Source organism: Gadus macrocephalus, chromosome 21 (assembly GCF_031168955.1).
Source record: "Gadus macrocephalus chromosome 21, ASM3116895v1".
NCBI lineage: Eukaryota > Metazoa > Chordata > Actinopteri > Gadiformes > Gadidae > Gadus > Gadus macrocephalus.
Window position 1 is genome coordinate 5,164,022 of NC_082402.1, and position 26,035 is coordinate 5,190,056.

The window sequence follows — 26,035 nt, forward strand, 5'->3', positions numbered from 1 at the left end:
AATTGGTCCAGATTCAGAAATATTGAAAAAAATGTTTTTTCCACAAACTGTTAAAACTAATAGAAGCAAGACAAATACTAATCTTGCCATAGCTAGCACGAGGCAGGAAAATGTAAACAGAGCGTAAAAAGACTGGCCTTGAAATGTGATCTTTTATAACAGTGCATAACGGAACGGAATTTGGACACATTCTAAGAGCCACATCTATATATCAGTGTTTATAAGGACATAAAACCATCCTTAAAAACAGTAGGCCTACAGCCAAACACATTCCTTTCTAACTCACCAAATGAACAGCACATAAACCCTCATATAAAAAACTAACGATTGACCATTACGCAGATTAATCACATGTGAGGTCCATCATGATGCCAGGATTCATAGGAGAACATAGCTAACCGCCATTCACTAATCCATTCCTCTTTACCTCTAATTGGGACACATGGGCACCCCACACACACCCCGTAGCACTGTCACTGTTTTTATAGCCTGGCAGTCAGTCTCCTATTGACTGTTGTCACAGCACCCAAGAGACAGTGATATTCTGGGATGAGTGACCAATGCCCATGTAGTGACATATTATGCTGATCATAGTGATGGTGGTTGTGATAGTAGTATTTAGTAGTGTTTTCATGGAGCTACATGATTATTTGAATTCGTCAGTGGTTCGTTGATGGTTCTGGTCCAATCTAACTCCAACTGAAGAGTAGATATGAGTGGGTAGGCCTACTTAAATGATAACCCTTAACATGGGTAAGGTAGACCTGAGCACACAATCGCATTAATAGTTCCTTTATTTGTACGAAGGGGATAGCTCGAGGGTTTATTTTGCTTCCCTTCTCAACGACAGTTGCAGGTGCCTCGGGGTTACACGGCGGCCACGTGGATTTCAGATCCACGTCCCAGATAGGCTACACCACGTACGTCGCTCAATGGTTCCATCCCACCACGCGAGTGGTTCCTACGTACATACCACTTTAAAACTTTCACCATGTTGTCATCACATGTTCAAAAACACGAATTGAGATGAGGATGTCCTGTTGTTTTTAATGTGGTGTGTGAAACACTAACTGGTAGTCATTCCAAAAAGATCTCTGGGAAACATTTCGACACAGAGATCAAGTACACTTTTCTGGGGGCTTTGGACCACACTCGTGTCAGACGTGCACTCGTGATCCGCGCATATTAGTTGCTGTTCAGCGGGGCTGCCGAGTGCGCAAACAGAAAGCTGCGTGCAACGCAACGAATGCCAACTAACGGATAAGCGATGTCTGCATGCGACTGTATCTCAAGCAGACAGACTTAACATTTCCCCTACCGAGCAGCCCCGTCCCTGAGTGCTGGGAGTGCGGATCGGCTAAAGGGAAAACCGCTCCGTCGACCACCAGACTCTCTGGTCGCCTCCGAGAAGAGAGAGTGTGCACCTTATTGCGAGAGAGTTGCTGTTCGCTGCTCAGGGTATCCCTCGTGTTGCAAGTGGCACGAAAGCTGTGATCGGCGACATTGCCTCTCGCCCGAAGACGTATACGCGATTGACTGGAGAAGTGGTGGTTTTGGGCACTGGGTTGGAAACTGATTCAGTGGTGCATTCATTTTTGCTCTCAACAGATCGCATAAATAGTATGGATTAGATCGACCGTTTGTAAAGCAAGGTGCCCTGCCGCGGTTCTTCTCTATGCCAATTAAGAGAGATAGAGCCATAGAAACACACGGTAAGTAGAAGCCGCCTGCGTATCTTCATTCCTCACCATGTATGCGACTGAGGTACCTTCTCGGATGTTTTTTTGGGGGGAAACAAAGAATGTATGGTTAAGTTGGTGCCTATAGCTGTTCCTCCTCGACATTTCGAAAAGCAAATGGCCTTGATGAGAAGGAGAATCCCAGGGAGTGGTACTTCATGGTCATACTAGCGTTACGATATGTGATCATCGCCCTCCTAGGTTGGATAGTAGCAGACAACGATGCTTGTTTTTTTGTTCATGGATATGTCCAGGCAAGGTTAATGTTGGCTGTGGCGTATAGTCACCAGCACTGTGAATGATAGTCGACGGAGTTTGGGTGACAGTGTTGGAGGGGTCCTAACTTGCTGTGTGAGTGTGAGTGTGAGTGAGAGAGAGAGAGAGAGAGAGAGAGAGAGAGAGAGAGAGAGAGAGAGAGAGAGAGAGAGAGAGAGAGAGAGAGAGAGAGAGAGAGAGAGAGAGAGAGAGAGAGAGAGAGAGAGAGAGAGAGAGAGAGAGAGAGAGAGAGAGAGAGAGAGAGAGAAAACAAATATAAAATCATTACGTTTGCTTTCATTGTATGTCTGACATTTAACCAAAAACATAAATAACCTACGTTTTTTTAATTTCAGGCCTATGCCTCAAAAATTACCTCACAACAACCCATTCTAGCCATGGTGAGATGTCCTATCTATTAATAGTCCTATTCAATATGAGTAGAAATGCTGTCTGGGGGTCACGGTGAATATGGATCTAATGTTGTGAAATGACTCGTCACACCACCATGTGAGGGTGAACGAGTGTGGGAGTCCTGGAGCTTGAGTCATCAGTTGGTCAGTTACATGATCACAAAAAATCTGTATGAAGATTTGGAGACTATATTCCGCCCATTCATGAAGCTGTCAGAAGACAATGTGTTAACCTACTTCTGAAAGGTTCTAAAAAAGCACCCTAGACAGTAATATGTGGGGAAATAGTCACAATGCCCTAGGTATCGACTAACAAAAATGTAAATCCTTATACATTTTGAAAACTATGGAAAGGGGGTTCCTAGGAGGTATTGCATGTAAAGTAATGAAATCCATAACCTAGATAGCTAGCTTACACATAATGTGCTTTATAGAATAGCTTTGCAGAAGAAATGCACAAGTTTACTCTGACTGTAGGCTTAGTAGAATGCTTCAGTGTCTGTAGTATCAAAGGCATTGTGGAACGATATGCTTTACACAGGCCTGGAAGCTTTGTAGGAATATACCTAGCGAAGAGGCATAGAAGCCTTATGGAAGCTTCTATGTAGGGGCGAGGGTGTTTGACTCCCAGCCAACAGATGCTAGGATCGATCCGCAAAGTTCAAAGCCTATAGACATCCTAGAGACAGATGTTCTGTTGAAAGCCCCCCCCCCCCTCCCCTGGCTAAAATACTCTCACCATCCAGGGTCTACACCAGAATGCATCCCCACAGGAAGATGGCTGAATTCTGAATTCAGCATCTGCATTCACCTGTGGCTAAAGTTGTCTTGCTAAGGAGGACCAAAATAGTAATAGCAGCATAGAAACACAGCCTTCCTGCAGTAGAGCCATGGAAGCTTCCAGCTCCGTACCATAGAAGCATGTGCAGAAATGGGCTTTATAGACTGGTCTGTTGTTTGAAGAACCACAGAGGATGTATAGAAGTATAGACTTTATAGAAGCTTTGTAGAGTATAAAGGTTCATAGTGATGGAAGCTTTGTAGAGATGTTGTATCCTGTTTGAAGAAGCATAGACGTAGCTTCCATGGTATCTTCTGTCGAAGAATTTTCCCTGAGACGAATGTTGGCGAACAGCAGAGAGCTGTCGGAGGGCAGAGGTGGCGTGCGTGATGCAGAGGAGAGGAGAGACGAAGGAGCAGCTTCAGCTCAGCGCAACCTGTCAGTCCAGGCTAGCCTAGCGTCGACCCCTCCCTAACATACTCTGTCAAGCTGTCGGGTCGTTACACATAATGACCGATTCATAAAGTGATCATCAGAAGCTGAGTGTTTGTTTTGCATGGAGGAAGCCTGGGTGGTTGTTGAGAGCCTCTCTTAATGTGGAAGGAATGTATTTCCTTCTGTGTTTTAGATGGATGGCAAACAAAGTGGAAGGGGCAAACGGAAGAGCTGCTTCTCACAGTACACGGGCATGGCTTCGTCTTTCAGCCTTTACACGAGGGTCTGGGATTGGCTGTCGCAAACTCCTACCTCCCTCAAAGGACGGAGGTCGTTTGAGGAGGTTATGGTGAAGATTGTTAGGGTTACGTTTTTTTATGTGATTTTTAGGATAAAAGTGAATAATGTTTTGGTTTAGGTATGGGCCCACACATGATATAGGTTTATGGTTTGTGTATTTTTTTTTATGAAGAAGTGTCCAAAAAATAAGTTATTTGAGTTTTACAGTTTGAAATTAAAATGTGCTGGTGGTTAGAATGGAAATCTTAAAGCATTAGTTTAGATAATGATCGGGTTCATGTGTTAAATTTGAAAAAAAGGTAGGTATAGGTATTCTCTTGAGCGATTAAGTGAAGGGTTTGGTGTGGTTATAGCGTCCGGGTAAAGATAAATGAATAACACTCCTATTAACATTCAGTGCCGGTATCATTTCCATGCTGTAACAATGCACAACAACTCTAATACGATGACTTAACACCCTGCTAATGACTTGTTGGCTCTGTGTATTAGATAGCGACTGCCTGTCGCTATCTTAAGCCTGGACGAATCAAGCAGAAGAACGCTTTTTGACACGTTATTCAAGTTGAACATTAATCTCTTTTCCGTTCCTTCTGTTGAGTCATCCGGGCCAGCCTGCCGAGTTATTTGTTTTTGGTTTGATCCAACGTTTTTTATGGTACACTTTGTGAAAACAAGTTAATAAAATGCTAAGTAACTACGGCTAGTAAGGTGTCAGGATTTACACCTTTTCTTATCACGGATTTGCCTCACGGTTAAGACATTACGGAGGGAAGAAAGCCGGCAGTTAGTCATAAATGGTTTGCGTTGCATCTTTTTAAAAATAACTTTCCTGTTTAATAGCATTGCCTGTGCCTACTTAGTAACTCATTACCCCGACCTCCACCGAACACTAAGATTCAAATGATCTCCATCCATAAAATATACGGCTTGCTTTATAATTTTATCGTGACAGTTATGCAGATGATCATATTTATTTCCATATATTGTATAAGAAAACAGAAGCACGTCATAAGCGTAGCCTTTGACCACAATACTGAAAATTTACATTTTACACAAGTTCTAAAGCTCTCAAAGCCTTCCCGGCGGACTGTTGCTGCTCGGAGACGGATCTATCCATCATACATCTGGGTAGTCAGTGACACATATGTTTCTCATGTGAGCGTAAGAGGTCTCGAATAACCCCACAAGACTATCCATCCCCTTTCACTCCAGGCTCTGGGTGCTCAGTGCTAAATGTTTGGATGCTGTCTAATAATTATAGCGAACGTGTAATTATAAAGGTGGCAGCAAAATGTCAGGGATACGAGAATGTACCTCGTTATTCACAAAACAGGAGGACATGTGTGCTTGATACAAAACTGTCATGTTGTCGCCCGTGCCAATGCTATCGTTAACCACAGCTTCTCACTGCCTAACGGCCCTTCCAGATACTATGTTGTTGTTTTGTAGTCAGAGGCAGGAAAAATGAAGAAAGTCCAGTTATATATTGTCTTGAACATAACAGAACTGTCAACGCCTGCCCAAAGGCAACAGTCAGACTTTGTGTTGGCGTCAAGCTTTCATTTGCAATTGTTCAATCTCCAAAATAAACCCAAGGCAGCCTCTCCATCTATTCACTCTAGCCCGGCGAGGGGATCGACGCAGACGGGTCCTTCAGATTTATCTTGAAACCTCACACCCCCCCCCCCCCCCCCCCCCATCGGCCATTCGGAACAAGCCAAAGTTCAAGCCACACAGATTAAACATAAATCAGGGGGACTGGATCCTTGCTGAGTGGGGGGGTGAGCGTTTGTTATTGAACAACTCTGTGAGGCTCCACACAGGAGGGGCCAGCCCTCCCCGAACCAGGGATAAACACGCCCCGACAGTGGCTCTTTGTGCTTTGACCCGCTAGTATGTAAAACATTCAATTATCAATGGCCGCTGGTCGTTCACCTTTTCCCTCTACTCTCTCTTTAGTTCTGTCAACAAACTCTTGTCCTTGCAAGAGTGTGCGGCTGTTAATGACATGAACTCGTAATTAAGTCAAAACTGATGCACAGAGAATTCGAATGGCAAGAGGGTAGGGCTCTAAGTTAATTATTTCTTTAATCCCTTTCTTAAGTCCAATTGCAAAATAATTCATTATAACTGTGGAGATATCTCTTAGAATCAGGGGTAGTGCGTCTGGAGGACAGCCCGTATTAGGAGCTTGGTGGGGTTCACAATAGTTATAGCCCTTGTTTGTGTTAGAGTTATGCAGCGATATTGGACGATGGGAGGCTTCGACGTGTAATCAAAGAACCTTTATGGATTCCTGGAATTCTCTTTTTTCAAAAGTCAAGGGGCTCTTGAAAAAGTACGAACCAGGAGCTTAAAATAAAACGTCTTGCTCCAGCCACCTCTTCAATTCGGCATTGATTGCGCACAATGCTCAATGCACGAATGAGGCCGGTTTATCAGTGTTAGATGCTGCTCAAGCATAACGTTGACATACATTCTAGCAAAAATGGAAACATGTTCATAATAGGATTTTAAAATAAGTATACGTTGGGGTTAATATTAGATTTGGGTAACAATCACCAAAGGATATTATTTGCATTTCTTTTGAGGGGTCATGTCAGTCTGTCCAAAGAGCAACACCAGTTCACCTACTAAAGATTATAGATGGATTGAATGTGAACAATCCATCAATCGATTGGATATGATGTATTCAGCTATTATGTAAAGTCTTAAAGAAAGACGTGTCTCAAATAAGATAACTCTAAATCTAACAGCTGCAGCAAAGAATAAATGCATAGTTCCTATTTCTATAAATAACAATGAAGTTATCAGCCTGACATTGAAGGTAAATTCGTTCGTATAAAAACGTTTAAAAACATCAGTAAATGTTGAGGGCCTCCTTGATAGAAAACATTTTTATCTGGTGATCGTGCCATAGGTCTGTCTTACCCTAACTTTTTATAGGGAAGAATTAGTGCTGGCATTTATCACACGTTCACTGGTTGGTTGTGTTCCTCCCTCCCTCTTCCCGTGTTTATCCCTCCCGACTTGCGTGCAACAGTCGGACGGTCGACTGTTGGTTCGGTCACGACAAATGACAGGCTGAATCTGACGTCGTGGGGGTGTGGGGCCGCAACATCGCACATTTTATCCAACGTAGCCCATTCATCTAAGTTATTAGGTGGTGCGACTTCGCGTAGACAGACAGCGGATTAATTTAGTTTTTTTTTTTTTTATATTCAGAATAAACACTGTTTTTCCTCGTCGTGGGGAGGAGGAAGGACGGCGCTCTCGACGAGGCTGGTCGGCAAAGTAATCGGTTAAGATTAAGTTTTTCTGCAAATCGGGTGGTGGTGGTGGTGGTAGAGCCGAACCAGGAAGAGAGAGAGAGAGAGAGAGAGAGAGCGAGGGAGAGAGAGAGAGGGAGGGAGGGAGGGAGAGAGCGAGCACATCGCGCACCCACCGTCCTCCACTCCCCAGCTCTCTCCCCCAGTAGGACTACAGCGCTCTGCCATCAACACCACTACAGCTCCCATTTCGACGATTCATTCCGGAGACTCGGCGTGTCGGCCAGTGTGAGTTGTAACCTTCAAAATTGTTCACATGCGACGTTGATTACAGGGGGGCTGTTTGTGTGTGTGGGGGTGTTTTTTTTTGTGTTTGAAGTTGTGTGCTCCTACATCGTCCGCTGAAGAGTGCAAGGGAACCTATATTTTCGCCTCGGCGAATCCCTTCCACCGTACACACACACACACATAGCTTACCACACACACACACACACACACACACACACACACACACACACACACACACACACACACACACACACACACACACACACACACACACACACACACACACACACACACACACACACACACACACGCATAGCTTCGGTACACACACACACACACATTTCTTACACACGTAGACACACACAAACATTGGTTACACACGCATACACAGCTTGCGCACACACAAACGGAGACACACACGTCACACACACAAACACATTAGAAGAAGCGATCGCTCGCTACGTGCCGTGTTACCTCGCGGATGGACCGGGGCTGGCTGGCTTGGCGTGGAAATAGCCACTGGTTCCGGAAAGTGATCGAACATGTTTTTTTTGTGTGTTGACGATCTGGTCATGGGTTGTGTGTGAGGGCTCTTGTTTTGTTCTGGTGTGTGTGAGTGCATATTGAGAGGTTCGCTGGCTACTTCAGATGACAGGCTATACGTCAAGCAGCCCTGTATCCCATCCCTGTAGCCTACTGTGGTTTTCGTCAGTCGAGGTCCTCACTAGGGGGCTGTCGATCAGACGGGGCTGGTAGCCTACATTGATCCGTACCCGGGGTGCTGGATGGGGAGGGGTGAACATGTGCATGTGGAGTGGGCGTAAAAGTGGCTGGCTGGACGTTGTTTGGGATTCTTGCGGACTTATCTCTATGGATGAAACCCCAAAAAAGCCAACGCCTCGCGTTGTAGCAGCATGTCAACCGACTGAGATGTGGAAAAATGTAAAATAATACTCTATATCCACTCGTAATGGGCTACCTTGCCATGAGTGACGGCTGCTGGGTCCACACCGTGAAGTTTGAAGAGGGGCGTTTAGCAGAGGAGTCTATAGGCCTACCCTGTTAATTACAATGTGCAGGTGCTGATCGAGTGAGCATAGGGGGTGGGGGGTCGCACTGATGGGGAAATTGATTTGCCGAAGCCAGTGTGAGAGGTTTGACTCTGCACGGCGGTCTATCTGACCGTAGGCGGAAACTAAGTGGATATATGATTAGGGGTAATTGGGTACATATAAGCAGGCCTGTTGTAATGATTGCTCATCCGGATTAACGGTCGCAATTCTTGAATCTATATGCCTACCGCTTTCTTAATTCATAAGGGAAGATTCATGTTTTCTGTGTATGACTGGCTTCTCATTGTGTTGTGCGTGTTGTTTGTAGGCTATATCAACTCATGCCTTGGTTTGTCATTATGTGGCATTGCTATCTCAATTATGTGTTGTGCAAGTGTCATTTTCTAAGTGACCCACATTTACTCTAACACAGTTCAGACTCACAATAACAATCCGATATTGCAAAGCACGTCATCCTCCGAGCCCACCTCTCGTCGATTAGAAAGAGAGGATTTCTGGACCAATTAGCGCAGAAGGGCGGCGCCATTGATCTTGGACCCGCGAATGTGCAATTAATTGCCCTAAACTCACTTGTGTTTTATAGTCAATGGTGTCCCGTTCTCTTTGAGCACCTTTTACACAGACCTTACGTAGGGTTACAAAGTATTCATCCCATTGAATTTAGACCTTGAACCAACGCAAATCGTATTTATTTACTTGATTTATGAAGTTTATAGAGGCTCATTGTGGCCCCACCCGTTTGATAAACTAAAACTATTGCTTTGGTGCTGGGTAGGCCTATTTTGATCTGTGTCAAATTGCACGATGTTTATTCAAAGAAGAAAAAAATTGTATTTGAGGCATGTGATTAAGTAGCCTATTGTTTGTTCAATGTTGAATCTACTGCCTCCTTAAAACGGATGACGAATGGGGCTAGTTTGTTTCCCTAGGGAAATGTAGGACTACACCCCTATAGTAGTGGATAAAGAATACAATGATCTTGGATACATCCTTAAGTATCTTGGCATATAAATTGACTTCACATACGGTTGATTTAATTGCTAAGTTGCTCTGAGTTCCAGAGACACACCCCAATGTCCTTTTTCACACCATTTTAATATGCAACCAAATCCTTATCCTAACCAATGTATGACGCTAACATTAGAATATAATCGTGACATTATTCTGTTCAATCTTTCCATGGGTGTGAAGTGTGCAATATGTTTTGCATGGCATTCATGAACCTACATCACTCGATTACAGTGTTTTATTGTAGTCTATACATGGGGCGTGTGCTAACGTTAAGACCCCGTAAATCAGCTTCTCTTTGTGGATATATCCACGCCGGTCGTTTTACGATCAGCCACATGGAAATTAGAGAGGGATGTTGTCTGCCTTTGAATCATCGTCATTTATGTGTCTTGATCTTATGTAGGCCTACTTGCTAATACATTTATCCTCCTTGGGACAACCAGAACCTAACTATGTCCTGACCTAAAACGATCAAAATATATACATCTTCCATTTATATGAAGTAAATAGGCTTTGTCAGGTGTGCATTTTAGCCTAGCTGTAGAGTTTACAGTTCCAAACTCAATGGCAGGCATTGATCAGTTGGCAACTGAAGGGCAGAACCAGAATGTTTATTTTGGTGAATCTGCACTATAGTTTGAGAGGACACTTTGCAATACTTCCTCTTAGTCAGGCAGACAAGCCACAGTGTTTCCCCCTACGATTTTCCTTTCACCAGTGGTTCTGAGGTGTGTGCAGAGGTGCAATATGTTGAAGTCTGCGTGCACAGTGCTGATGTGTAACGCCCAAGGACACTGCTGATATACACAGTCGCTGGGAGGTTTAAGAGTGGTCGCTGATTCCTGTAGGTTCTCCAGTGTGTTCCAACATAAATGGTCTCCTCCGGTGTTGTAACACTGTAACATAACAACAAATATCAGCGCCAGCCAAATATTTTTGGGCATTTATGCAAACGAAACAGTTTACGGTCCGCAATTGGTTGCCTTACCATCGTTTAGGTTTAATAGACCGTTTCTTTAGTTTTAAAACATTAAATATTTAGGCTTTTCTTATTAATAAGGCTAGGGTAGGTGAGTTGTAGAAACCAGCCAGAGTTTGCTCGATTTTGAAAGCCCCCAAAACACGCAAATAGCTTGCTAGCATGCTAGCTTCAGCAATAGGTTTGCCTAGCCTTGTGGAAGACTCTGTTCATGCACACTGAGTGCACAGGCAGAGTGCGCGCAGGTAGGCAGGGCAATACATAGACACGCCATCCAATCGTTTCATTCAGGCTGAAAGAAACGAGTAGTCAGGCTTTATGCAAGCGTGCAACAGACGCAGATTCAGAATTTCTCTTGATTCTTTTTAATGTTTGGTCTGAGGATATGTTTATCGATCGCTGTGTGGATGTAAGGAGGAATTCTAAAAATATTATTAAATGCTCGGACAATAAATTGCCAGCCAACGCCTGACAACATTGGGCCTGGCTGAGTAGCTTCTATAACGGCTCTGTAGAGAAACCATCACGCCGTGTTTGAAATCCGCTTTGGCACATAATTACTGATACATCATGTCTTACATTTAGGAATGACTAAGAATATGAAGTCATTTCCAAAGAAAATGAATTCCCTTTTCTTTGCCTAGCATATTGGTTCTAAACATAATACTACAAATTTTCTATGCTAGTGTGATAATTAGACAATCCAATGCTACTATTTTTGTATGCTAGTGTAACAGTAAGACCATCTAATGCTTCTACTTTTGTATGCTAGTGTAATAATAAGACAATCTAATGCTGCTACTTTTATATGCTAGTGTCATAGTAAGACAAAATAATTCTGCTACTTTTGTATTCTATTGTAACAGTAAGACAATCTAATACTACTACTTTTATATGTTATTGTAACAATAAGACAATCAAATGCTACTACTTTTGTATGCTATTGTAACAGTAAGACATTCTTGTTAAAGAAGCAGAGCATCACCGTTGTAATGGGTGGGAGGGTAAATTCTCAATGATTTGTCTTAATCTTTTGCTTGTTGGCAGAGTGCTATACACTGTATTTGACTAAATCAGTGGGATTTTCCAAAAGCAGCCTTAAGCTTAAACAAGTCACTTTCCTCGGGACGAGTGGGAAAACGTGTGAGATAACGGCGGTTTCGCTAAGCCAGCTGTTTGGCGATCCGCTAATGCAGCTGTAATTATAGCGCTGCTTTTTCCAGGCCTCTTTGTCCTTTTCTCGTCTGTGTCTAGCAAATTGCATCGTCAGGTTTCATCACATCATTTTATCAGTAATCGACCCTATCCAAGCTAACGGCCTCATTTGTGTTGTCATATAATGTAGCGGCATCAGATTCAATTGACATGCCGTGTAAACACTGCCCCGCAGTGTGATATCAGCCATAGCTGGTCGTCCATCTAAGGTCAGGCTTGTTTTTCCCCTTAAGGTCGCCCTGCGTGCTGCTTGTTTCCGCGTGTATTTCTGTGCACGGACTGCAGTCAATAACAGTCCAGCATGGCCTTCGCCGATTAGACGCCTCTATTATTTTTTCTCTGTCCAGTCTCTTTTCAAATGAAGCCTTTTTAAAGTGAGGGATAGTCCGTAACACTTAACTCCTGCTGATATATTTTTGTGCCTACTCTCCCCGACTGCCCTGAATCTGCTGATTCAGTACAGACTCAGACTATTTGAAGTTCATGTTCACTCTATGTTTAGGCCCTAAAGCGCTTAAGGACCCTCACTTTAGCGCTTACGGAGGCCTATCTTTGTACTTTTGCCTTCACTTTCAACCGCATCTTCTCATTTGCTCAACCAATGGAATGTCACTAAAGTACAATCAATAACACCATGATTTAAAAAATGGTTCTTAATCACTAAATCTAATGATAATAATCACCCAATTAATTAATAGGTCTAACAATCCTAATGGCTGGAATACAATATATGCAACTTCAATCGCCAACTGTCGCTCTATTGAGCAACTATTGGTTATCACCACCATGTTAGGTTTGCACTCAGCATGATAGTGTGAAAAACACTAATCTCGAAACTTCAACAGAACCCACAACCGTCTCCAAGACTCCAACCTTACAAACTGACAACAAACTGACACACACACACACACACACACACACACACACACACACACACACACACACACACACACACACACACACACACACACACACACACACACACACACAAACCCCTTTAAGGGAAGCATGCCTTTTTTTCCTTCCCTTCTGCTTTTTATGTAATTTGACTGAAAGCCAGCGCTTCATTATTTTCCAAATGCACTGTATCTATAAGATACAATAAAACTAGGGAAAAACCCTTGCATTTGACCAACCTTCATGTGATCGTTCTGCAGGCACCGTGGGGAAGCATGTAATGACTCACACCAGGAAAAAGGCTTCCACCAGGCCGGGCCCCAGCAGCGAGCGACGGGACAATAGCTCCCTGGGGCCAAATGGGGACAATATGGATGTGGCCTGGCCTCAGCGCTTGCTGCGATTCGGCAGGACCAAGAAGATAGGCCAAGTCATTAGTCACAGGAAGGATGAGGCCAAGAGAGTAACCGCAACGGGGAAGAGACGCAAGAAGTCTGGCGCGGTCCGAAAGACGCGCCGGAAGCAGCGTGAGAAGAAACGGGACAGGAAGTCGTACCCGCTGCGGGGGAGGACCGCCGGCTCGGACGAGGAGGGCCTCGACTGTCATGTCCTCCTCACCCGCGTGGACGACGGCCTAGCGGAGCAGGAGGGCTCCGACGCCGAGGCGACGGCGCCGAACGACGGCCCCCAGAAGCAGTCGCACAAGTCAAAATCCAGGAAGGACAAAAGGGGCAGACGAAAAGAGACAAAGGTGACACCCAAAACCAAATCGAGGTCAAACACCCGGAGAGAGGAGGACGTCGTGTACCTTCCGGAGCCGCGCAAGCGCCGGTTAGCCTCTCTCAACGCCGAGGCGGTGAACAGCCTTCTGCTCGACCGAGGCTCTGACCAACATCCACCAGCCAAGCAGGCCAAGAGACAGCATGAGGAGCCCGCAAACGAAAGGGCTCCCCTGGACGCTAATCCCGCTTGGAGCAGTGCTGCTGGAGGTCTTAACTCCCCCCAGATCAGCACCACCAAAGCCACCGCTAGGTTGAAGCGCGAGCCGGGACGAGGCTCCAAGCGGAGCAAGAAGAAGGCCAAAGCGAACCGAGGGGATCCGAGGGGGTGCGTCAGTCAGGCGAGCTTGGACGCCCCGGCACCCAGACGCCTCGCCGGCCTCACCGCCGCGGCTCTGCTGAAGCTGACCAGCACGTCGGCCACCAGCAAGCAGAGGGTGAAGGCCGTTCCCACGGCGACCGTCACCACAGACTCTAAGGCCCCGGTCCCGGCCGCCACCCCGAAGCCACAGACCCGGGTCAAGCTCAAAGCCAAGGGGCGCTCGCAGAAGACCAGGGGGAAGAAAGGCGCGGCCCCGACGGACGAAGACGAAGACGCCGCCGCCGCCGCCTGCAAGGACAAGGCCGACTTTGAGCCCAAGGTGGAGTGGGTGAACGGCGACTGCAACCACAAGCTAGCCGAGGCGGGCTACCCGCAGCGTGGCATGCTGGGCTTCCAGCTGAAGAGCGTGAAGGAGGAGCAGGAGGAGACGGACCTCAGCCCGTACTACTGCTGCCCGCCCGAGGGCTCGGTGGAGTACTGCCACCGCCTGGCCTTCTTCCTGGGCCAGCAGGCCTACGGCGATCCGGAAGGCCAGCCGCGCAACCCCGCCCTGACCCCCGTGAAGCGGGAGTGCCTGGTGGGCTCGCCAACGCTCGCCCACGCCCACCCGGCGCTGACCCTCAGCCCCCACCCGTGCCTGTGCACGGCCGAGCACTGCTTCTCCAGCTACTACGTGCACATAGCGCACCCCACACACACTGGAACCCCGTCGGCCGCACTGGCCGCCCGACCCCTGAACTTTGCCCCCTCGTCGCTGTGCCCGAACCGGGTAGGCCGGTCCAAGCTGCTGGGGCCGCGGGTGGGCCACGCGGCGGGGCTGGCCCACCCGGCCTGCTGCGGGCCGGTGGGGTCGCCCTGCTACAACGAGGCGTGCCGGATCAGCGGCTACGCCTATCGCGCAATGCCGCCCGTCGCCAGCAGGGGGTGCTCGTTCAGCACGGGGTGCACTGGGTGCCAGCACAGCATCAAGACAGGTGAGAGAGAGAGGAAAACGGAGATGAATGAAAATGTGTTGGACGTATTCAGATGTGCATTTACTGCAGCAATGGATTAGCCCTGGTTTATCCTCAGTAATATGGAATCGACTAGATTATCTTCGAGAAGGTTAATCTTGGATGCGTAAAACAAGTTGTCGCCTCGATGGTCAGTTTTATTTCTGTTAACCATCTGCCACAGCTGGTCTGACTGGATAAGGGGACGGCTGACGTCTAAGCATTAAATAAGAGCGCTTTCCTTGTGACCCCCTTACTCTCGGATTGAACCGAGACACTTTGAACTAAGGCTTTTAGCAGGATTTGTAATTTCCCTGTTTAAATTGCTTTTGTTTGAAATAAAATAAGACACATAGAGGGACCACTTTAAGGGTGGTTTAGTGAGTTGCGGTCCGACTGTAACTAACGCCCTCTCAGGGCTCAAAGGTTGGCCCGCTCTGTTGTGTTTGGCAGCTCCTCTTCCAGGGCTGCGAGTATTAGCCCGAGGGCTAAGACTTAGATGTGTCTTGATGAGGTTCCTCCTCATAACCGTGGATTTATGCCTCCTAAGAGCCCGGGGTGAGACGCACTGTTATCCAAAGCCGTATTAAGGCGGATCCGCATGGGGAATGTGCGTGCGGGAATTCTAGGCGGATAGACGATAGAGAGCCATGGCTCTCACGCTGCATCGCTGTGAAGTCACCCTCCCCTTGTCGTCTCCCTCCCTCCCTCCCTCCCCCCCCAGAGGGCTACTCCCCTTCTCAGGGCCTGGCCCCCAGCCTGCCCCTCTCCAGCCTCCCCCTGCCCAGCGCGCCACCCTCCACCCAGCCCAAGCCCCACCTGCCGACCCTCCTCCCGGGCCGGGACCAGCCCCCGGCCCGCCTGAAGCTGGCCAAGGAGTGCCCCCAGGCCACGGCCAAGTCCTCCTCCGCCGCCGCCTCCCCCCCGGTGTCCTCGGGACGCACCCGGCTGACCCAGAAACAGGCCCCGCTCCCCACCCCGGGCCTCGTCGGCGCCAGGCAGAAAGTCAGCCGGCGCCGCGCCACCAACGGCTGGAGGCCCGTGGGCGGGCCCGTGGAGAGGGAGGTCTTCATCGCGGTAAGAACGCCGTCGTTCATGGGTGCTTTTTGTTTCCCCCGAGGAAGGCGAGCGAGTTTTGATTTTTTTTTTTTATCCCGCGATCCGTTTGATGTTTGCACGCTTTGATTGTTCCCCCCCGCCCCAGTTGTGTGTTTACATTTACATTTAGGGGCGTTTAGCAGTCGCTTTTATCCAAAGCGACTTACAGTAAGTACATTTGTCGGAAGAAAGAGAAAACAATACATCTCTGTCGGTATAGTAAGGATGTGCAGAGAACAAAGATAGCTAGGATAAGATGCTAGACAATGCTTCGTACTATTTTTAGGTGGAATGACGTACAACATACAATAAGTGCTTATAATAAGTGCAAGGACGTACAACATACAATAAGTGCTTATAATAAGTGCAAGGACGTACAACATACAATAAGTGCGTACATTAAGTGCAAGGACGTACAACATTCAATAAGTGCTTATATTAAGTGCAGGACGTACACAACGTACAATAAGTGCGTACATTAGGTACCAGGACGTACGTATGGTGCGTCTGAACCGTGATCCCGGTCGGCCCGTCTGGGAGGTCTCCAACGCTTGCGTACGTGCTTCCTCCCCGCAGGGCGACGAGGAAACGGCCCTGCGGCAGTGCTATGACGGGGTGGAGCGGGACGGGGAGGTGGTCCGCGTCCGCGACACCGTGCTGCTGAGGTCGGGTCCCAGGAAGAAGTCCCTGCCCTACGTGGCCAAGATATCGTCCCTCTGGGAGGACCCCAAGACGGGTAGGAGGGAGGACAGACGGACGGATGTTATGAGTGGAGATACAATAGAAGGAGGAGTGGACGGACGGACGGATGTTATAGGTGGAGATACAATAGAAGGAGATGTGGACGGACGGACAGATGTTATAGGTGGAGATACAATAGAAGGAGATGTGGATAAATGATGGAGTGGTGGACGTACAGACAGACGGACGGATGTTATGAGTTGAGATAAAATAGATGGAGGTGTGGATGGATTGACAGGTAGTGGGATCGAAGATGGAGAAGCAGACAGACGGACGGATGTTATAGGAGTGGAGATATAATGGGTACAAATGGACGGATGAACGAGTTATTAGACGGATGACGGATGGATTGATGGACGGAAGGATTCACGGATGAGTGCATGACGGACAGCAGGAGGACAGGGAGATGGATGGATATTTTCGAAGAGAAATTAGTGGGCGGCTAGCCGGCTACTCGAGTTAATGGATGCTGGACGGACGGACGTATGGATGGATTCGACAAGTTGTGTGTGTATGTGTGTGTGCTTGCTTGCCTGCGTACGTGTGTTTGTGCGTGTGGGTGTCTGCGTGCGTGCGTGTGTGCGTACGTACTTCCATGCGTGTGTGCAAACGTTTGTCTTTGCGCGCTTGTGTCGGGGCCCTATTTAACCACGTGTCCCTCCGCCTCCACAGGGGAGCTGATGATGAGCCTGTTCTGGTACTACCGCCCGGAGCACACGCAGGGAGGAAGAGACCCCAGCGCACACTGCGAGGTGGGGCCGCAGTCTGTCCCCGGCAGACGCCCCGTCTAATTAGCCCCTGTGGTTCGGTCCCAACTCCTCTGATTCCGCTAAACTCTCCCCCGTATCATTTCCCTTTATCATTCTCCGAGGGGGGAACGGCCGCAGGAAACATAATTGCGATGAAATCATGAGCAGGCTTGCTGGTTGGGAGATAGAATATAAATCGAGGGTTGAACTAGCGAGCTGGGAGTGGCCCTTCTCGCGTGGATATCGCGAATAAATGTCAGGATTTCACAACATATCCACAAACAGAGCGGACTAATCGCGGTCACAGCTGACATGGAACGCTCGTCTTCTCAGGGGTAGTTTCCACGACCACATGAGCAGCACGGAAACCCCATTTCTGCAGCTTTCTGTGTCGCACACGCAAAGCATGGCGTTCGCCGATTTTCTGATCGGATTACAGTTTGTTTGTGGATGCGTTAACAGCGTCAGGCCTCAGAGGCCGGCGTTTCTTCTGTGAGCGACATCCGGTTCCTAGGCTAGGGGGAGGAGGGGAAGGAAATGCCTCTCCACTATAATCCATAACGGCAGGAATTGAAAATGTATACGCATATTAAGGCAATGTGATAGCGCTGCCGGAAAGTCCATGCAAACAACATGGCTTATTTCCTATGATGTCTCCAGTTTGCGCATAGCAAAAGCACAATACATCTCCCTTTTGTTGTCAGAGGCAGACGGGGGTAATAAGGTTTCGCTGATGAATCACATTAGGTGGGATCAGGGCCTGCAGTTGTAGCTTCTTGGACTGCTGCGCTTGCACGGATGTGACTGCTGTGTTTGCCTTTTCAGAAGGAGATATTCGCCTCTCGCCATCAGGACGAGAACAGTGTGGCCTGCATCGAAGACCGGTGCTACGTTCTCCCTCTCGCCCAGTACTGTAGGTAAGGTACTGCACACACCACACGCGCACGCACCGCACAGGTATGCAGGCACGCGTACAGGCATGAACACGTACAGGCGCACACACACTCACACGCAGGCACAGAGATGCACACACACTTAAACACGGGCGCACACATATACACACACATACAAGCACACACACACCCACACACAGAAAGACACACACACACACACACATACACCGCACAGAGACACACACAAGGACACACACAAGCGCACAGAAAAACACAGACACACACTCACTCACACACACAAAGACGCATACACACACCCCTTTAAGGGAAGCATGCCCCTTTTTTTTTTCACAGACTGCACACCGATACGCACAGACCCCACACAGAGAAACATATGCAGTCGGTCCCCGCCCTCCTCTCAACTCCCCTCACCTCAGTGTTAGCGGGGATTTGTCTTAAAATTGATTCAGCGGCGACGCTGCAATTAACACTTCTCCGGGAGAGTATGTGTGTAGGGCTGAGGGCTGCTGAGTAGGAGAGAACATGCCGGTGGTTCTGCAACGGGAGATAAGTGGGAAGGAATGCCGGGGTCACGGAGGCTTGCTTACGGCAGGCTGCGTGGAAATCAATTCCTCCCACTTTTGTATTTATTCGAGGAGATTGGGACGAAAAAAAAAAAACACGGCAATTTCTTGTCATGCTTTGAATTTCCATCACATCGACAGACAGAAGGTGCAAAGTGTGTTGCCTTTGATCTTTATTGACAAGCTGCTCTGTGTGTGTGTGTGTGTGTGTGTGTGTGTGTCTCTGTTTGTATGTCCTTGTGTTTGTTCCTGTGTGTGTGTGTGTGTGTGTGTTTGTATGTCCTTGTGTTTGTTCCTGTGTGTGTGTGTCTTTCTGTGTATGACTGTGTACATGTCCTTGTCTACGCCTGTTTGTCTGTGTATACCTGTGTGTGTGTGTGTGTGTGTTTGCCTGCGTGTGTCTTGGTGACTGTGTGTGTGTGTGTGTGTGTGTGTGTATCCCTGTGTGTATGCCTGTTTGTGTGTGTGTGTGTGTGTGTGTGTGTGTGTGTGTGTGTGTGTGTGTGTGTGTGTGTGTGTGTGTGTGTGTGTGTGTGTGTGTGTGTGTGTGTGTGTCTGCCTGTGTGTGTGCGTGTACGCTGGGTATGTGTGTGTGTTTGTCTGTGGGTGTCTGGCGCCCCTCTCCCCCTCCAGATTCTGTGCCTTGTTGAAGCGGCGGGCGGAGGGCGTGGCCCCCGGGGGCCTGGGCAGCGGCGTGGTGGTCCCGTGCTGCGCCGACTTCGCCCCCCCCTCGCACCGCTGCGTGCCCAGCGACGTGGACCCCCAGCTGGTCTATCTCTGCCGACACGTCTACGACTTCCGCTACGGACGCATCCTCAAGAACCTCCAGTAGGGGCCACCCCCCCCCCCCCCCCCCCTGTCCAGATCAGGGGGGAGGGCAGAGGGGAGATGAAGGACTGGACTGAAGACCCTCATGTTTTTTGACACTGGGGGGATTTTTCATGAGGACTGGTGGACGAAGAGGACGGGCCAGAGATACTGGTTTTTGGTTTTTGACGAGGGAGAAATAAAAGAATAAAGATAGAAGAGCGTTTTGGGAAAAGGGGTTTGTTATCAACATCCGGTTGATAACGAACAACACCGGACCCCCTGCAGACCGGGCGGGGGGGGGGATCGAGGGAATCTCTGCTTAGGAACGACATCGCTTTTCTTCCCATTCGCAGGAACTAGGAAGAATCGTGGTCGGAATGTCTTTCTTTATTTCCCCCAGAAATTAGATCAGCTTTCAATGTCTTTGGGGGTCCCACTATTCATTTCTGTCCATTGGCCCGTCGGAACAACCAAGAAGCATTCACGGCTAACGCCTAGCTTAGCTTCGCTTCCCATGCCCCCCAGAGCACACCGACGGCTAGCTTAGCGTCAGTCGGCTGGCTTTGAGTGCTGAGGCGATACCAGAGCCCAGCTAGTATCCCAGTAGAAACAGAACCGGACAAGGAAGAATCCAACAAGGTCGTACTGTACAGTGTCTTTCCTCTCTCTCAGTCACTACTTCAGGATCACACTTGTAGCACTAACGCAGTCCACAGAGAGCAGGTCTGTAAACCAGAGCGGGAGCTTTGGCTTGGTTTTCGTGTGTGTATGTGCGTGTGTGTGACTGAAAGACATTGTGTGTGTGTGAGCTTCTCTATATACCAGCGAGTGGGAGCCGCAGACGATGGAACACTGTGGGAAGGAACCACAGGAGCATCGTGGGAGGAAGTGGAACTATGTGCTTCCTCTCTCCTATACACCCGCCTCCACACATATTAAAACCGGTATTTGTCATCTCAAACGTCGGTTGCTCTTTGTTAAACCGTCATGGCTAGTGAAAATACCGCCTTCTTATTGTCGTCTTACTACTCTGGTGGAGGGGGGATGTTTAAGATGTTTAAGAAGTCCCACAAACGTGGGACTCTCTCTGCCTCCCGCTTGCCTAGGGGAGAGAGTGACGTCTTTCCTCCGCCATCTTGTTTTAACACCGACGAGCAGCTCTCTAATCCAGCTCGGTATGTCCCTTGCGACTTGCCTTACGACTACCACGGTAGTCGTAGGTAGCGCTTCAAGACGGCTAGTCCCGCTAGGTAAAACCAGGAAGTGGTGGACTGGGAGGCCTGTCTGAGCCTGGGACGGATAGTATATTTTGCTCTAGGAAGGTTCATAACTGACTTGAGTTTACCCGAAAGTATCCCGAGTGGCAGGCATGATCAGAGCTGTTCCAATTCTCTTCATGAAAAGGTGCTTCAAAGCATCCTTTCTTGACTCATTTAGCCTAGGGTACACTGGAGTGTCCTTTACGAATGGAAAGGAGATAATACTGTCTCACAATACCTTGGGGCAGGAACATTTAAAGCGACACGCCAATCGGTCGCTCATGGAAACAAACAATCAACATGATCGCACAAAAATACTAATTGGGGTCTAAGTCCTTCTGAATTCTTCTTCCCATCTTTCCATGACCTCATTGCGTATTTGCATAAAGGTCAAGGAAAAGAGGTTAGAAAAGGACTATTCGACCACAGCCCGGATGGCCAATCCGTACAAACGACAACAAACAAAAACTGAGAAAGATAGATCTATAGATATAAATAAATATCAACAGACTTACTTGACATGGCTTCGAAGGCCGTCATGATGGCTGACGGATGTTAATGATGTGATCACTGGAGCTCACACGCCAGCAGGGGGAGAAAATCGTTGGTTTATACACGGCGACTTTGCCTCGACCATCTGAAGCCGGACTGACGAGGGCTAGCTAACAAAAGCTAAACCGGGCTAACATCCTAGCGTCTGTTATTTTCCGTGTGGGCAAAAAATCGAAGCTACCTTTTATATTATAATTACCACACACTTTGTCCTCGGTCTACAAAGCTAACCTAAAGCTAAGCTAATCTCCAACCCCAAGACAAACCAAAGGATGTCAGACAGAACAGAGCTTCTCCCCGCCCCCTTGTTCCTCCCGTCTCCCCGCACACTCTTCCCCTCTCTATATTGCACTAATCCATTCCTTCATTACGATGTTGGCGTGTGCGCTACAACATATCCCCCCCCCCCCCCCGCCTTTAATCTGTCACTCGGAGACTAAACGGCTGCGGGGGTGGGGTTGAGGTGGGAGGGTGAGTAGGGGGGGCCGGCGGAGGTAATAAAGTGTGTTATTGATGTCTGTGAGTTGGTATTGATCGTTCGATTGCGAGGGTAACAGGATGGTCGGTCATGTGAGCGCTGACAGTGCTGCTCAGATAAAGGTTTAACAGAACAATTAGCGCGCGCTGTCTCCCACCTGTGTAATCACAATCACTGAGTGTGCGTGTGTGTTGGGGGGGGGGGGTCTGGGGCGCGTGTGTGTGTGTGTGTGTGTGTGTGTGTGTTTACCAGTGTTTGTGTAGGTGTATGCCTGCGGCTGCGTGTATACCTGTATGTATGTGCGTGTGTGTGCGTTTGTGCATCTGTGTGCGTGGGTGTGCGCGCTCGCGGTAGGTTCCGGACTGTTTTGGGACAAACATTGTCATGGGTGTTGGATTGAAGGAGAAAACTCACGTAGCACTGCGTTACTACGGCGACGAGGTTCAGACGGGTGGGGGTTGTGGTCCTGATTTCACCTGGTGGTAGGCCTATGCTGTTTCCGTAGTGATTTATCGTCACCAAGCACATAACTGGTAAACAAACTGAACAACAAAACGAAACAGTATATTTGAATAGAAAGCACATGAATCTCAAACAGTGGAACAGCGGAACAGCAGCTCGGTTAGCAGCACATTGGCCTTTGTGTTTGTGTGTGTGCGTGTGCGTGTGTGTGAGAATGTGATGGAAAGAGAGAGGGTGAAAGCGAGAGTGAGCAATCCTTAATGTAATTGAGATGTGGTGAGATATAACCGACATACTCGCATTGCCTTTTTGTATGTGTTTTTATTACATTATGACTGGAGTATGCGTAAATATTTAGCTGCTTAGTTGTGAAAATCTTAAAAAGCCATCTTCTGCTTCATTGGATCCCATTCGAACCTGACTTACGACCGTAGTGATAGGAAGGCTATATTTGAAAACGATGTGACTGCACTCCCACATTATTTAACGCCCTGATTCTTGAATATATAAGAATATATTCTCTTACTTTAAAAAACACTTCTTGCAAATATTTTATTATGTCGATTTACTAAGATGGCATTTGCGATATATTTTTTAACGTTAGTATTTTTGAAAAATCTACCTATCTAATCCCGGGGGAAAAAAAGGTTTATTTTTATTTTTTATTATTATTTAATTTCGGGTCCGTTTTTAATCTAAAATCATGCCGATTGATGTTGATTTAACCTGATCCTACAGCAAAGTAATGCTTAACTATAAGGAAAACCCTCTGGGTTGTGCTTGTTGAACCCTGAACGCTGACCTTTGACCTCGGTGGGGAGAGGTTTGACAGAAGGCGGTCTTTACATGAAGTGTAAATTTACCACGGTGCAGTCCTTTAACGAACAGGCACCAAATGCACAGTGTCATATTTTTTTGCAAGATGTGTGTTAATTATATTTAAACTTGAGAAAAAAACATATTTAAACTGAGTAAACGATTACAATATACTAAGATATACATTTAACTTATTTGGAAAATATTGTGTTGAATTGAGGATTTCTTAAGAACTTTGTGACCGGGTATGAAAAAAAAGACATATGATCTGTTTATATCTTATTTATGACTTTTAAGATTAAATAATGCAGTGGCGATTAGTGGTGTACATTTTAGTACTTTTTATCAGACAAGACTGGTATCATCGGTGGAAAACAGACCAAAGCACACCTTTAAGACAGGATCAGGCAGGAGAAATCCCAGATACAAATTCAGAAGCCATCTTCTAACCCGAATTTTGATCCACACAGGAACAATGGACCAACCCATAGCGACTGGCTCATTTTGTAAAAATACCTGGACTCAGACATTTGGATATTTTGCTATGGCAACAGGGTCAGATGAGCTGTCATCTCTTTGTCCAATCAGGGGAGAGGGTGTCCTCCACACCTGAGACAGGTATGAGACGCCCTCAGAACCCGGTCTAGATACAAGTGTTACCTTTCTGCAAACCAAGACTGGTCTCGGATCAGGATTGGTTGGCCAACAGCTGTACAGTGTTCTCTCCTCTCACCAATAGCCACAATTTTATTCAAAAGTTTATTCACTTGATAATGTTTGTGAGTCCATTGGGCTGGGTTGAAACGTAGTCCATCCATTAATGATATTATTACACATGCCTATTTCTGACATCCAGTTCGGATGGCCACAGTTGCCTTCCTCCCAGACGTGCATTTACATTGTTTGACCGCTAGAGGGCGGGAATCCGAGTTCTGCAGAACTTGTCCCTTGGTGACGTCTCTGCTTTTACGGCAGCATCTGCTTCCTGTCTCCTTGTCGACTTATTTCATGGCCGCTAAGAGCAGCACAGCAGTAAAGATTATATAACATAACTCTTAATGAAAATAAAGCGCTTCTAGGAAGTTAAGCTGGTCAATTGAATTGTTATGTTGAATTTTAATTAAATTTATTTTTTATCCCCCTAGTGCACTTGTATATCCTTACTTAAGTACCAGAACAGCCCAGCCTCTCACTGGAGCCCATATCGGTGTCTGTAGGGTTTCCATAGAGACAGAGGTCAACTGTTGACTTCAGTTGATGTGACACAGGAAACTAAAAGATGGCTGCCCCATGAATTTAAATGCAAAACCCAGCCACCCCATGAGATTCCTCTTTGTTATCTGTATTGATGTTTATTGTCAACATATAGGCTATTTTGATATATTTGGAGGGGCGGGAGGGCGGGAGAGGGAAGGAATAATTAAAATCTAGATATTTTTGGAGTAGAGAAACATGTGTATCAAATTATTGTCACTTTGTCATGCTCTCTAAAAATATCTTGAATTCTTTGTATGAATTATAACATCCCTGCTGATTTAATTGTTCCATTGAAAGAATATTTATAAAGTCAAAGTCCTTTGTGAAAAAAAATCGGTGTGGTTATTTTCCTTCTAATTGTCGCTGGGAATTTAGTAATAGCGTTAATGACCGGCTAAATAGTTGGCTAATGCTCAAACTTTGACATTAGGTTTGACATTTGGTTTCAGTTATTATAAATATTCAAACAAATATAATATCCATTCGATCCCTTGAAATTACAAGGGTTTATGTAGCACATAATTATATAAAAATCAAACAAATGCAATATGATTCAAATAAACACACAAGTTAAGCACAGCTAACCTTATGAACTACAATTACTATGTTTGACAGAGTCATTACGGATAAACAGATACGTTTAAAGATTATTGGTCAGTAACATGAAAGGAAAATTACTGGTGTAAAAGGACATCCGTTCCACAAGGGGGTGCCAACAAGACATCCACGTTAGTGTTTCAAGCCTCCACTGCCAAGCTCCTCCCACTCCTGTGATCTCTCATACCATTCTATAACTCAGGTGTGCTGTGTGGCCTCTGAGATCATTAAGGACATTGGGGCCATGCATTGTAGACACTCTCACACACACACACACACACACACACACACACACACACACACACACACACACACACACACACACACACACACACACACACACACACACAACCACACCGGGAACAAGGCCAGGCCTTCACACAGCCAACAGAAAGCCATTATACTCTGATAGGCTGGGATAACAATAGCCTGTAAGCTTTAGCCATCTCAATCATGACTTAGCACTCTGCTATGTCAAGGACACAGCCAATGAGACAGTCAAGCAGCCTTCCCGAGGACAGCCATTGGATAACACCCATTTGCTCATTTGGCATGCAGGTGGCTCTATAGATAGAATAGCATGAATCACACACACACACAAAGACACACACACACACACACGCGCGCGCGCGCACGCTGGTGCTTTGGCGGAGCTATAGAACCCTCTAGAAGGTGCTAAAGGTTTGAACACCGCTGTCACACTCGGGGGGGGGGGGGGTAAGAAGGCGGGGATGAGCCACCGTCTACCGCTTGCTACACAACACGACGGAGATACGACAAAAGATAAGCGCACAACAAAAAGACGAGAGCCCAGCCGAGTGGACTTCCTGTTTTGGCCGATGATGAGGAAGCAGTTTCCTTCACCAAACACCAGGCGCGTGGCGAGAGGTTGTGTGTGCGTGTGTGTGTGTGTGTGTATGTGTGTGTGTGTGTGTGTGTGTATGTGTGTGTGTGTTGGGGGGGGGGAGGTTGCACACTAGACAGAAAGCCA

At 47.2% G+C, this 26,035-nt stretch overlaps 1 protein-coding gene and 1 long non-coding RNA gene across 3 annotated transcripts in view; one reads left to right on the forward strand and one right to left on the reverse strand.

The window, feature by feature from the left end:
• The first annotated feature begins 998 nt into the window (after positions 1–998).
• On the forward strand, positions 999–21,141 carry LOC132449416 (bromo adjacent homology domain-containing 1 protein-like). 2 transcript variants are annotated; one of them, XM_060041047.1, is made up of 7 exons: positions 999–1,712; positions 12,916–14,730; positions 15,473–15,825; positions 16,423–16,582; positions 17,260–17,339; positions 18,162–18,253; positions 19,447–21,141. In XM_060041047.1, the coding sequence occupies exons 1-7, from the start codon at positions 1,676–1,678 to the stop codon at positions 19,643–19,645; spliced, it is 2,736 nt and encodes a 911-aa protein (XP_059897030.1). In that variant the 5' UTR covers positions 999–1,675; the 3' UTR covers positions 19,646–21,141. The 2 variants fall into 2 exon arrangements, with proteins under 2 accessions (XP_059897030.1, XP_059897031.1); XM_060041048.1 differs by lacking the exon at positions 999–1,712 and adding an exon at positions 5,627–7,480.
• LOC132449419 (uncharacterized) overlaps positions 20,946–26,035 on the reverse strand; it is a 5,739-nt gene continuing 649 nt past the window's right edge. Inside the window, exon 2 of the long non-coding RNA XR_009523576.1 lies at positions 20,946–21,210. This is a non-coding gene — a long non-coding RNA (uncharacterized LOC132449419). The remainder of the gene's footprint in view (positions 21,211–26,035) is intronic.

Bases quoted from the DNA above. Each gene is read 5' to 3' on its own strand.
- LOC132449416 (XM_060041047.1), top strand. From the start codon at position 1,676: ATGCCAATTAAGAGAGATAGAGCCATAGAAACACACG. The intron at 15,826-16,422 runs GTAAGAACGCCG...TCCTCCCCGCAG, and splicing joins AGAGGGAGGTCTTCATCGCG to GGCGACGAGGAAACGGCCCT. The intron at 17,340-18,161 runs GTGGGGCCGCAG...TTGCCTTTTCAG, and splicing joins ACCCCAGCGCACACTGCGAG to AAGGAGATATTCGCCTCTCG.